The following is a 14470-nucleotide window of genomic DNA, read 5'->3' on the forward strand; positions in this document are numbered from 1 at the left end:
GATTGAAAATGAATAGGAGGCAGTGCTTCCCTGCACAGTGTAAAATGGGTCAGAAATATATTGAAATGGCCTGTCCTGGCAAATTCAGGTTCAGGGACTGCTATTGGTTGAAACATTAAACTCCTCTGCTTGACGCACCTCGGAACTCACCAAATTATTAACAGATTTGTTTTTAGTTTAGATTCATTCAGAGGTAAAAATATATTCCTTTACACAGGCCTTTAAACCCAGATTAGTAGTATTGACATAGGTCTCCATTACACAAGATTAGTATTGTTAGTATTCATCTCTAACTTCATACTTACACAGTATAATGCAACATTTGATGAATAAGCTGGTTGAACTAGTTTGGCCATTTGGCATTTTCTGGTCAAACCTGTTACCCATGTTTATGCGATACAAACCTTGTTTTGTGAAGCTTGCATTTAGTCACCACTACATTTGTGCACATCATGCTTGCATTCCCTGTCCAGTGATTCTTTAAATCCACAGTCCTCTTAAGATCGTGGGCACTGTTAGCACTAAATAATAGGCACTATTAACAGCACTATTAGCACTAAATAATAAACACTATTAGCAGCACTATTAGCAGCAATATTAGCACTAAATAATAAGCACTATTAGCACTGAATAGTCATCACTATTAGCAGCACTATTAGCACTAAATAATAAGCACTATTAGCACTAAATCCTAACCAATATTAGTAGCACTATTAGCACTATATAATCAACACTATTAGCAGCACTATTATCACTAAACAATAAGCACTATTAGCAGCACTATTAGCACTAAATAGTAATCACTATTAGCAGCACTATTAGCACTAAATAATAAGCACTATTAGCAGCAATATTAGCACTAAATTCTAAACAATATTAGCAGCACTATTAGCACTAAATAATAAACACTATTAGCAGCACTATTAGCACATTTGAACCTTGTGAATTTATAAAACAGGTTTTTGAAGTGCGATATGTGGAATTAGGTGAAATAAAAAATAAAATATCCAAGACACTTTATTATGGAGGGGTGGGGCTTCTGACATCAAAATCCTGTGGAGGTCTGATAGATATTCAGATATTCATATTTAAACAAAAACATCAGCAAATAAGAAAGATGTGATGTCATGCATGCCTATAATCCTATAATGTATGTGGTATGGGGTCAATAGACACAGGATTTATACATTTACGCCAAGTATCCAAATCAACAAGTAAATTACTGTGCATTCGTATGACTCCTAAACCTAAATCTGTCAACATTACGAGTTACAACAGTGTCAATGTTTCTATAGAGAGCAAACCAACAATGAAATTGTTGTTGGACAGTTCAATAGGACACCAAGGTATTGGGCAATTGGTGTTTTGAACAGACCTGGGTTCAAGCACTTACATATTTGCACAAAATTGAGCGGGGAAGTTGCTACTAGCAAACTTAAACACACTGAGAGTATCTGAAATATTTCTAACAGTATTTGAACCCAGGTCTGGTTTAGCTTCCGGGTTGTACAGCTGTGAGCAGGACTCAAGATCTTAGACCTCTTTCCCCTCCAGTTTTCTAACAACTCCTCTCCCTCCCAGTTTCTCAATGAAGACGGAGTTATCTCTGGCATCTGACATGTCGTTCACCTGCCATTCAAACTTCAGACCTGTGAACACAAGAACACAATCAAATCAATCAAGTCAATGTTATGATTGTCAATGCTTTTGTTTCTACAAATGACCATTCATGACATTGAGTTTATAGTTGTACGCATGGTGTGTAAATTCAGTGGTTGTTTTCTGTATATATACTGATGGGTGACAAATTAAAGGAAGATCCAACATACAATGTAAGGTGTTCGGCCACTAGATGCCTGAACACCTTCAATATTCCTTGGTATAGATTCTACGAATCTCTGGAACTCTACTGGAGAGTTGGAGCACCAATGTTCCTAAAGATATTCCCCCATTCAGTGTTTTGATGATGATGGTGGTGGTGGTGGTGGTGGAGAACACTGTCCAACACTTAGATCCTTTCCGCTTGTCATCTTGATCCAAAATCAAGGTCAACTCGGTCTGCTCCACATTTGTATACACGCCAAAGAGCATGATGGGATGTTACTTTGTATACATGCCAAAGAGCATGATGGGATGTCAATTTGTTTACATGCCACAGAGCATGATGGGATGTTATTTTTTATACACGCCACAGAGCCTGATGGGATGTTAATTTGTATACACGTCACAGAGCATGATGGGATTTTAATTTGTATGCACACTAAAGAGCATGATGGGATGTTAATTTGTGTACACGCCACAGAGCCTGATTGGATGTCAATTTGTATACATGCCACATAGCCTGATTGGATGTTATCTGCTTAATTGTATCACGCATTACACCTTTATCTGCATTTGTTACGTTCCTCCATTTATTTATTCAGATTTAAATTTGTCACCTGTCTTTATATTTTTTTAATTAACTGTTATATTGTTATTAAATTATAAGGTATATTCTTTAGGTACCCTCAGGTATACTGTATATATTTTTCTGTAACGGATATAATGTTGCATGAATCAGCAACTGCAGATTTTAGCTGAAAGGTTTGCAATAGGTTTCTTAGCTATCAATGGAATTAAAACTGATAGGATGTCCAAGCAACATGAAGATGCAGTCTGTGTTGTTTCAGTCCCTGAGGCTGGAAAGATGATGGCTGAAAGTGGAACTGAGAATCCCCTTACCTTGGAACTTTGCTTTAATGTATTGCTTTGAGCTGGCATATTTCATTTTCTTTTTGATGGATGAGTTTTCTGGGGCCCTGCAATAAAAAAAAATAAAAAAAAATTTTTACAAAGTGCTCCAAACATTACTCTCAACTTTTCACGATTTATTATTCGTGGTTCAACCTGTCACAAGATCTATGATCCACCTTTCACCTAAATCTGATCTCGATCTCCATGGTGCAGTCATACAGAGTTATTGTAATGGAGTTTTTCTAAATCTTTTAACATGCAGTATGTTATTTATGATAAAAAACCAAAGTCTACTTAAGTCTTCCTTAGGGTGAATGTTTCAAATCTAGTTATTCTAACTCTATGTTCCAACCTACCACATGATGAAGACCAGGTCTTCCTTGGGGCTGTCCTTGCTCTCCCAGGAACAGTCATAGAGGGCATAACGGCAGTCCTCCTTCGGCATGACGCTGACAATCTTCTTGAATATGTCATCCTCATTTTCCAGGTGTTTGACCTTAATTAACAGTGAATTGATTAATTGATTGCAATTATACCCATCCTGGATTTAATTAAAAAGGTCACCTCCAAATCACATTATATTACAACATTTTTGAATTTAAAGCAACATAAAGCAGGCTGCAGAGGGTTTTGAACTGACATTATATTATGGGCCATTTTCACATACACAAGTTCATCATAGACTAGGACTACAAAAACAAGGTCTATAGAGAACTCCATAAAGCTTGTATTTTTAGTCCTAGGCTAGGCTTAATGTCTGTGAAAACGTTCCTGAGGTGTTAGATGGCTCGTCTGACCTTCAGACAGTTTTCCTCATCCACAATGATACATTTGCCATCGTCGCTGATTTTGAAGAGCACAAGCTTCAGCTGTTCCTGCTTGTCGGCCCCCTGGAGACGAACTCTGATCTTGTCGAATGTTAGCACAACGTCGTCATGGACTGCTATTCCAGAGGCCTGTAAAAGGAGGGTGAGAGAAGAACACAAACTTAGAGTCAAATATCTGTACTACACTTCAGGACAAGATATAGTACAACCCTGTTCCAAAAGAAGTTGGGACACTGTGTAAAATGTGAAGAAAAACAGAATGCAATGATTTAAACCCTATATTCAATAGAACATAGTTCGGAGACAACATAACAAATGTTGAAACTGAGAAATCTTGTTTTTTTGGGGAAAATATATGCACACTTTGAATTTGATACCAGCAAAACATTTAAAAAAAGCTGAGACATAGGCAACAAAATACAGGAAACTTGTGTAATGCTAAAAAACTAAACCTGGTGGAATATCACACAACTAATTAGGTCAATTGGTAACAGGTCAGTAACATGATTGGGTATAAAAACACAATTCCAGAGAGGACGGGTCTGTCAGAAATAAGGAGGGGTTCATCACTCTGTGAAAGACTGCACGGGTAAATAGTGCCACAATTCAAGAATAACATATCACAATGTAAAATTGCAAAGAGTTTGTGGATCTCATCATCTACGGTACATAATATCATTATAAGATTCAGAGAATCTGTATGCAAGGAACAAAGCCAAAACCCAATTTTGGATGGCCGTGATCTTCGAGCCCACTGAATTAAAAACAGACACGATTCTGTGGTGGAAATCACTGCATGGGCTCAGGAACACTTCTGAAAAACATTGTCTGTGAATACAGTATGTCGCTGTATCGACAAATGCAGTTAAACCTCTACCATGCAAAGAAGAAACCGTATATAAACAAGATCCAAAATCTGAGCCTGAACTCATTTAAGATGGACTGAGGTGAAGTGCAAAACTGTCCTGTGGTCTGACAAATCAAAATGTAAGATTATTTTTGTGAATCATGGTCACCGCGTACTCCAGGCTAAAAAGAAGGACCATCCGCCTTGTTATCAGGGCACAGTTCAAAAGCCAACATTCATGATGGTATGGGGGTGCATCCATGATGGTATGGGGGTGCATCCGTGCACATGGCATGGGTGAATTACACATCTGGGAAGGCACCATTAATGCTAAACAATATATATATACTTTTTGGAGCAACATATGAAGACATCCAGACAACGTCTTTTTCAGGGAAGGCCTTGTTTATTGCCTAACCACATTCTGCATGTATTACAACAGCATGGCTCTGTAGTAATAGAGGCCGGGTGCTAAACTGACCTGCCTACAGTCCAGACCTGTCCCCTATTGAAAACATTTGGCGCATTATGAAATGACAAATACAAAGAAGGGGACCCTGAACTTTTGAGCAGCTGAAATCCTAGCGAAATCCTATCAAGCAAGAATGGGAAAACATGAGAAAACACTCCAGCAATTGGTTTCCTCAGTTCCCAAACACTTACAGTATTGTTAAAAGAAGAGGTGATGTGACACAGTGGTAAACAAAAGTCCCAACTTTTTTTAAACATGTTGCTGGCATCAAATTCAAAATGAGCATGTATTTTTCCCAAAAACAATTCAATTTATCAGTTTCAACATTTGATATGCTGTCTTTGTACTATTTTCAATAAAATATAGAGATACATTATTTGCACATCATTGAATTTTGTTTTTATTAGATTTTTATGCAGCGCCCCAACTGTGGGTTAATGTAATTAATGTAATTCCCTGATATATTCTATTATTATTATGCTAGGGAGAACTCAGGTTCTCCTTAATAAAAACAAAAAGCCGAAACTTTACCAGTAGTTTGGTGCAACTTTAAATTGTTGGTATTGTAATCACTGATCAATAAGAGTGAATCATTCATTAAATCCATCGATTGAACAGCAGGAAACACATACAATCAAGTGAATCATTCATTAAATCCATCGATTGAACAGCAGGAAACACATACAATCAAGTGAATCATTCATTAAATCCATCGATTGAACAGCAGGAAACACATACAGAGGGGAGAGCAAGTATTTGATACACTGCCGATTTTGCAGGTTTTCCTACTTAAAAAGCATGTAGAGGTATGTAATTTTTATCAAAGGTACACTTCAAATGTGAGAGACGGAATCTAAAACAAAAATCCAGAAAATCACATTGTATGATTTTCAAATAATGAATTTGCATTTTATTGCATGACATAAGTATTTGATCACCTACCAATCAGTAAGAATTCCGTCTCTCACAGACGTTAGTTTTTCTTTAAGACGTTAGTTTTTCTGTTCTCCACTCATTACCTGTATTAACTGCACCTGTTTGAACTCGTTACCTGTATAAAAGACACCTGTCCACACATTTAATCAAACAGACTCCAACCTCTCCACAATGGCCAAGGCCAGAGAGCTGTGTAAGGCCATCAAGGATAAAATTGTATACCTGCACAAGGCTGGGATGGGCTACCGGACAATAGTCAAGCAGCTTGGTGAGAAGGCAACAACTGTTGGCGCAATAATTAGAAAATGAAAGAAGTTCAAGATGATGGTCAATCTCCCTCGGTCTGGGGCTCCATGCAAGATCTCACCTCGTGGGGCATCAATGATCATGAGGAAGGTGAGGGATCAGCCCAGAACTACACGGAAGGACCTGGTCAATGACCTGAAGAGAGCTGGGACCACAGTCTCAAAGAAAACCATTAGTAACACACTATGCTGTCATGGATTAAAATCCTGCAGCGCACGTAAGGTCCCCCTGCTCAAGCCAGCGCATGTCCAGGCCCGTCTGAAGTTTGCCAATGACCATCTGGATGATCCAGAGGAGGAATGGGAGAAGGTCATGTGGTCTGATGAGACAAAAATCGAGCTTTTTGGTCTAAACTCAACTCGCCGTGTTTGGAGGAAGAAGAAGTTTGAGTACAACCCCAAGAACACCATCCCAACCGTGAAGCATGGAGGTGGAAACATCATTCTTTGGGGATGCTTTTCTGCAAAGGGGACAGGACGACTGCACCGTATTGAGGGGAGGATGGATGGGGCCATGTATCGTAAGATCTTGGTCAACAACCTCCTTCCCTCAGTAAGAGCATTGAAGATGGGTCATGGCTGGGTCTTCCAGCATGACAACAACCCGAAACACACAGCCCGGGCAACTAAGGAGTGGCTCCGTAAGAAGCATCTCAAGGTCCTGGAGTGGCCTAGCCAGTCTCCAGACCTGAACCCAATAGAATATCTTTGGAGGGAGCTGAAAGTCCGTATTGCCCAGCGACAGTCCCGAAACCTGAAGGATCTGGAGAAGATCTGTATGGAAGAGTGGGCCAAAGTCCCTGCTGCAGTGTGTGCAAACCTGGTCAAGACCTACAGGAAATGTACCAAATATTAAGTTCTGCTTTTCTGACTTTTGTCATGCAATAAAATGCAAATTAATTACTTAAAAATCACGCAATGTGATTTTCTGGATTTTTGTTTTAGATTCCGTCACTCACTGTTGAAGAGTACAGACTTCTACATGCATTGTAAGTAGGAAAACCTGCAAAATCGGCAGTGTATCAAATACTTGTTCTCCCCGCTGTACAATCTTATTAAATACCTTGTATTTAATAAGATCAGCCTTTACTGTAACCTTAGTAGATCGTAAAGTAGTGTCTTCAAGTCTTCAAAGCTAATGGCAATAGTGATAAAAGATGGTTCAGTGTTTTTACAGTTGATTAGAGAAAGGAGGAAGACTAATCAAAATACAGCCAAAGTGTAGCATAACTGAAACACCAGTAATGGTCTGTATTGTTATACAGCCTTTGAATTCCAGAGAGCTGGATGCCAAACATGACAGTTGCATGCCAGGGCACAATTGACCCAGAAGACATCTGTAATATAAGCCAAACAACTGCAACCTAATCTTCCCTTTCAGTCAAGCTCTAACACATGAACAGAATTCCTAAATGGGTAATAATGTTCTTAGTGTGTGTGTGTGTGTGTGTGTGTGTTTTCTGAGGAATTAATCTGCATATTGTCAGAACTAGTTACGCACACTTTAGTGCCAGCTCATTCAGGTGCAGATAGAACCCAGAAAACCAAAACCAAAAATACAGAAAAATCTGAAATTGTCTCCAATTATCAGTCAAGGCCATAAACACTATAAGATGAACAACGAAAAAAGCTTTCACCTAAATTCTTATTCACAAATCTTTGAGGACGTTGTGTAAATTTTGACACCACAGATGGTTGCTGATGATTGCTGATGGTGGGCCTCTGTACACTATGTAGACACTCCATTAAAAATATTCAGTTTCCAGCTACAACAGTCATTTACCACATTAACAATGTCTACACTGTATTTCCAATCAATTTGATGTTATTTCAATGGACTTTTCTTTCAAAAACAAGGACATTTCTAAGTGAGACCAAACTTTTGAACAGTAGTGTATCTTTACATTAATTCTGACAACCTTCCTGGGCAGCAACCCTAATCTCAGCCATACTGAGCATGAGAGCCATGTTTTGACAATAACCAAAGGCGCTGGCAAAACAGCATAACTGTTCATAAAAAGACATCCTTCTGAGGGGTAATGAGGGGCAGGGATAACTCTCAGCCAATCAGGACTGTATATGCTGAAAACATCCACATGGAAAATACAGCCACAAGAGGTGAATCGAAAACTATTGTATCAACATTTTCCAATGTGAAGAGAAAATTGTTAAAAATGTTCTAAATTAAGAAAATTGAAGGCAGCTGCTTGCTATATTATTGGCATTTTATGATTTGTTATATATTTTCCTTACTGTAGTATTAAATATGAAACCAAATGATATTGTAGCTGGATCAGCTAGCTCATAACTTCACTCACAACTAAACTCAGAACGTCACTCATAACTTCACTCATAACTTTACTCATAACTATACTCACAACTTCACTCATAACTAAACTCATACCTTTACTCATAACTATACTCACAACTTCACTCATAACTAAACTCATACCTTTACTCATAACTATACTCACAACTTCACTCATAACTAAACTCATATCTTTACTCATAACTATACTCACAACTTCACTCATAACTAAACTCATACCTTTACTCATAACTATACTCACAACTTCACTCATAACTAAACTCATACCTTTACTCATAATTAAACTCACAACTTCACTCATAACTAAACTCATACCTTTACTCATAATTATACTCACAACTTCACTCATAACTAAACTCATACCTTTACTCATAACTCTACTCACAACTTCACTCATAACTAAACTCATACCTTTACTCATAATTATACTCACAACTTCACTCATAACTAAACTCATACCTTTACTCATAACTATACTCACAACTTCACTCATAACTAAACTCATACCTTTACTCATAACTATACTCACAACTTCACTCATAACTAAACTCATACCTTTACTCATAACTATACTCACAACTTCACTCATAACTAAACTCATACCTTTACTCATAATTATACTCACAACTTCACTCATAACTAAACTCATACCTTTACTCATAACTATACTCACAACTTCACTCATAACTAAACTCATACCTTTACTCATAACTATACTCACAACTTCACTCATAACTAAACTCATACCTTTACTCATAACTATACTCACAACTTCACTCATAACTAAACTCATACCTTTACTCATAACTATACTCACAACTTCACTCATAACTAAACTCATAACTTCCCTCATAATTCTGCGCACAACTGTCACTCACAACCTCACTTCTATCTTCCCTCACAACTTCATTGAAAACTTCACTCATAACTTCACTCTTAACTACACTCCTAACGCCAGTGGTGATAGAAACCTTTCTATATTTCTGCATACTTTTGACCAGTTCTTAATCCATCTCCAAATAATATATGAACATAATAAAAAAAATAACTAAATAAAAAAGTTAATATTTTTTATACGTGCTATATGTGAATCAGTGAGTATGTGTGTTGGGAGGGGGAGGGACTTCACTGAACACTCATGAAGTCAGTACTTGCAGGTTAATGCAAAAAGGGGACCACGCAGATAGTCCTTTGTATAATAATCTTTACAGTCATTTCAGTCTTGTGGCTTGGGGGTAGAAGCTGTACTGGTACCTATCAGTTCAGACATGTGTGCAGTTGTGGCCAGCCATGGCCATTCTAACGGAAATGCATAGAACCTTGGGCGTAGGAAGTCTTTGATCATTTTCAGAACCGCCTAGTGCCGAGGTCCTGGAGGAGAGGGCCGCTCGGCCGCTTAAGACGCCCTCAGAAGCACCTTTCTGTCATTGGTGGTGCAGTTGCCATGCCAACAGATGATACAGGGGCTCGGCTGTGGGACTCAAGCTCCCAGAACGTTTCTATCTATGATGACATCCATGAGTACATTGGTAAGGGATGCTGACACTAAGGTGTTAGTTCAAAAACAAAGCAAGCACCCATAAACGCAAGACATTTTCTTGGCATGTCTGTATGTCTCCAAAGTGTTCTAGATCGGCACTTCCTCCTACACTTGATGAATGCAAGACGTGGCCCTCATCACAGAAAGCTGTAATGTGATTACTTATGTTTTATCCTGGGAAAGCCCAACACCTTTCCAAGTAATCACAGTGACGAGATGTTTCGGCTGCAGCATTTTGAAGATATCGTTTCCATCTGGGTAGGAGGCCTGTCACATTCCACTACGGAGACAAACAAGTCGGCACTGGTTTCGAAATCTAAATACTGAAGTTGGATTTAGCAATGAGGATAATTTCTTTAATGCCTTTCAATGACTATGATGTGATTCATACTTTAGATGTGATTCATACTTTAAAAAATATTAGAGTTTACTTTTTGATTAAGAACACCGCAGAAACTGTTTTCAACTCGCCATCTTAAATATTCAATCAATGTTCCGGTTAATGGAAGATGTTTTAACCTCTAAGCCACCTGCCAATCCAGGTACTATGAGGGGTGGAGAATGGGTACATGTGAGGTGTGGAGAATGGGCCCATGTGAGGTGTAGAGACTAGGCCCATGGTAAAAAAGGGTCTCAGGGACGGTTTTGCGGACACAGATTATGTGTAGTCCTTAGAGTCAAGGTCCTTTGGCTGATTTAATGATTTCATTTTGGTCTGAACTGATCATAGGTTGCTCAGCAATCCTGCGTTGTACAACGTTTTGCGAATATAGGACCTGGATGTTCACCATTATTTTCATATATACACACATAATAATTTCCTTGTGATTGCCAGACGCATACCTGACACGGTGAAACTCTCCAGGGCTCCTGAAGTAGATTAGAGAATTAACATATTCTTTCCAACACCCATTTCAGAGAGAAGTGCAGTATACAAGAGTGAAAGAGCCACTTGGCCTGATGCCAATCTCTTACTGCGTTTTCAGATGGGACTCTCCTTGTTAGTGTTCAAGGCCTCTACTTGTCACATTCCGGAAGACAGAGAGAAACAAGTCAGCACTAGTAGAAAAACCGCCCTGGTGAAGCCAAAATATTCAGGAAGGAGCTGGCTTTATTCTCTATAAAATCTACTGTTCATGTCCAGGGCATTGATATGATTGATTGATATGAGGCATCAAGATGGGGTCATTAAATTTGATCGTGGTATGTAGGGCGATTAAAATGCACCCTCAACCTTCATTATTCCTCACCAAAGAATTCATACTGGTAAGACCAAAACCTCCATCTGAATTAATGTGCGTAGCATGGACACAGAAACAGGCAGAGATATTCAGAATAAGCTCAAAATAAGGTCTTTAACTTTAAAGGAATGTGCCAAAAGTGCCAAATATTAATGGTAGAATCCCCCCATAGATTGTTGTTATTCATAGATACATCCCTGTATCAATGTCTACTACAGTATGGATGTGCTGTCCACTCAGTATTTAAAACAGTCCTCTCCTTTCACATTACAACACATATTTCCTAACCCCTAAACCCACAAAAGATCGCAATTCTCATAAACGGTAGGCTTGGGAATGACCCTCCATGCAGACAAACTCCAGTACTCACCATTTTCACTGCTGTTTGTGAAGAAAGTAGACAGGAGAGGGGTAAAGGGAAGGTGTATTCAGGGCTGCCTAGTCCAGAAAGAAAAGCAGGTAGAAAAAAAGAAAAGTAAGTAAGAAAAGGTAGGAGGTTGGGTTGCAAGTGTACACACCCCTGGTTAGGCCTATACCTGTTCTCCTCACAAACGTAGCCCGAGGTCGGGTTTGGTTTCCGGGTTGTTAGGACAAATGTTAGGACAAATGTTAGGACAAATGTTAGGACAAACTCTACGAGGTTCTTTGTTGTTGGTATGTTCTCATTAGAATGTTTGTACGCCCTATTTAAAAACAGTCCAACTTGGCACTGTAGATAAAAAAAAAACGTACTTGGTAAATATCACAAAGGTGAGTGGATGCCGGTGGTGGGTGGGGTTTAGGCATAACACGCCTTATATGGAGAATGAACCAGATGACAAAGAGTTTGTACGACCTTTCGACACTCTTGACATACAACACCATAAAACATTGATTTAATTCAACAGCCCTTATATGGTAGAGGAGCCGTGGGTTCGGGGGGCGGGCGGGCAGGCAGCGTTAAGGGTTAACTCTCTGTCTCTCCATGGAGGGGACATGGAGCTGCAACTCCATTATTGACTCATCCCTCAGGCTTCCACTCAGGGAGTCTCTTCGCTAGATGAAATAGTTCATGACAGGTACCCTTCAAAGATCCATCCGCTGGGAAGATAAGATTGTCACAGAATTTTTTTTATATCTGCTTCTTTTGGTCTGCATTCACTATACTACAATAGAAAAGGCATTATGGGATTCTAAAACAAACAGCAGAAGTACAGACAGCTTTAAAAGGTACTGTCTGAGACACTTGGTTTGACTTAAACAGTGTCCCAATTCACAGCCCCTTTGCCCACACCAGAACCTTTGGGCCCTGGTTAAAAGTAGTATTGTATAATATAAGATAGGATGCCATTTGGGACTAAGTTGTAATTGCATAGGGTGTAGTTAGTTTACCAACGAGGACGTGTTACAACCTGTAATGTTAAGAGGAGGAATGAGAGCCTGTACAGTCCTGGAGAAAGACAGAGAAAGATAGAGAGGGGGAGAAGGTGACTTTGAGAGAGACAGAGAGAAAGAGTGAGGAAGATATAGAAACAGAGAAACAGGAAGAAGGGAGATTGTGGAAAGGCCAAGTACCCCCAGGGGTCCTAGTACCCCTGGTTGGGAACCACTGCTTTACATCATAAAAACCTGGCAATTTAAGAGGGGTGTGTAGACTTTCCATATCCACTGTAAATGACATGGCGTGAATGTCCCCCTGGAGACAGCTGGGTGAGATATTGATAATGAGAACAAGAAACCAGACAAGCCTAGTTCAGCTGGCCCGCAATAGAAAGTTGCCCTCACGGGATTAAAGCCCAGGTCGCCCACATGAAAGACTGTCTTTAACATTACACCACAGAGCTGTACATTAGCCAGATGTCGGTATAGCCTCCTGACATTATGTAATTTTGTCAAGGCATTAACATCATGCCAAGTTTGAATATTTTGTTAGACGCCATTAACCTTTCTGTTAAACTGACTAATGTTAAACAGATGTTATTCTGAGCCACCACCGTCATCCTATGGTGAAACTTTTCTATCCTGATGGGAGTGGTCTCCTCCAGGCTGACGATGGCCCCACCCACAGGGCACGATGTGAATCTTATGCTGTGGCCTTCTCAGTTACCAGATCTCAACCTAGTTGAACATCTGTGGGAGATTTTGGACCGACGTGTTAGACAGCGCTCTCCACCAACATCATCAAACATGAAATGATAGAATTTATTTTGGAAGCGCGGTGTTCCATCCCTCCAGTAGAGTTCCAGAGACTTGCAGAATCTGTGCCAAGATGGAACTGTTCTGGCAGCTTGTGGCCCAACAACTTACTGAGACACTTTATGTTGGTGTTACCTTTATTTTGTCACCCTTCTGTATATTCTATATCATGTTCTGTATGTGCCTTACATGATGTTATATAATGTAATTTGTTTAATAATTGTTGCTGCTGTTCTATTTAAGCACATCTCTATTTCTGTGTCCCAGACCAAATGTAATTCATTAGTTGTTTAGGCATGACTAATGATTTAAACAGACTCCACCAGGGGGTGCCAAGGAATGCATAGATTGGAATGTGTCCACTGATAATGTAGTGGGCTAAGTGGCTGTTAAAATCTTAATCATAAAACATCCCCTTCATTCTCATTTTGGTTATAACAAAAATATTTTTCCTCTTCCTCTCTGCATCCCTCCTAGCTTGTAGCCTCAAACCTCTGGATTACTGCTGTGCTTTATAGTTCCAATGAGATTTTATAATGTGATTATTAAATACACTTGTGACATTAATTTGATGAATCCTTTGCCTTTGAATAATCTATAAAAATTCCGGGTCACTTCCAGTCACACTGGAATCACCTTGCCAGTCACACTGGAATCATACTGCCAGGAACATGGGAATCACCCTTTCAAATACACTGGAATCACCCTGTCAGACACACTGGAATCATACTGCCAGGAACATGGGAATCACCCTTTCAAATACACTGGAATCACCCTGTCAGACACACTGGAATCACACTGTCAGACACACTGGAATCACACTGTCATCAACCTGCCAGACACACTGGAATCACCCTGCCATATACACTGGAATTACCCTGCCAGATACACTGGAATCACCCTGCCAGACACACTGGAATCACCCTATCAGACACACTGGAATCAGCCTGCCAGGCACATGGGAATCACCCTGCCAGTCACTCTGGAATCACCCTGTCAGAAACACTGGAATCACCCTGTAAGACAACACTGGAATCACGCTGTCAGACACACTGGAATCACCCT

General features: G+C 39.6%; 1 protein-coding gene across 2 annotated transcripts; it reads right to left on the reverse strand.

The window, feature by feature from the left end:
- Nucleotides 1-999: 999 nt before the first annotated feature.
- Nucleotides 1000-11681, reverse strand: cfl1l (cofilin 1 (non-muscle), like). Of its 2 annotated transcripts, none has more exons than XM_010900438.4 (5): nucleotides 11601-11668; nucleotides 3531-3689; nucleotides 3090-3229; nucleotides 2722-2798; nucleotides 1000-1649 (listed from the first exon to the last, which is right to left on the reverse strand). In XM_010900438.4, the coding sequence occupies exons 1-5, from the start codon at nucleotides 11601-11603 to the stop codon at nucleotides 1534-1536; spliced, it is 495 nt and encodes a 164-aa protein (XP_010898740.1). In that variant the 5' UTR covers nucleotides 11604-11668; the 3' UTR covers nucleotides 1000-1533.
- Nucleotides 11682-14470: the final 2789 nt, after the last annotated feature.

The sequence above is a fragment of the Esox lucius genome, chromosome 5, assembly GCF_011004845.1.
Source record: "Esox lucius isolate fEsoLuc1 chromosome 5, fEsoLuc1.pri, whole genome shotgun sequence".
Classification (NCBI taxonomy): domain Eukaryota; kingdom Metazoa; phylum Chordata; class Actinopteri; order Esociformes; family Esocidae; genus Esox; species Esox lucius.

Coding starts and splice junctions, on each gene's coding strand:
- cfl1l (XM_010900438.4), bottom strand. Junction 2,799..3,089: donor GACCTGGTCTTCATCATGTG/GTAGGTTGGAAC, acceptor TTTTTATTGCAG/GGCCCCAGAAAACTCATCCA. Junction 1,650..2,721: donor CATTAAAGCAAAGTTCCAAG/GTAAGGGGATTC, acceptor TTGTGTTCACAG/GTCTGAAGTTTGAATGGCAG.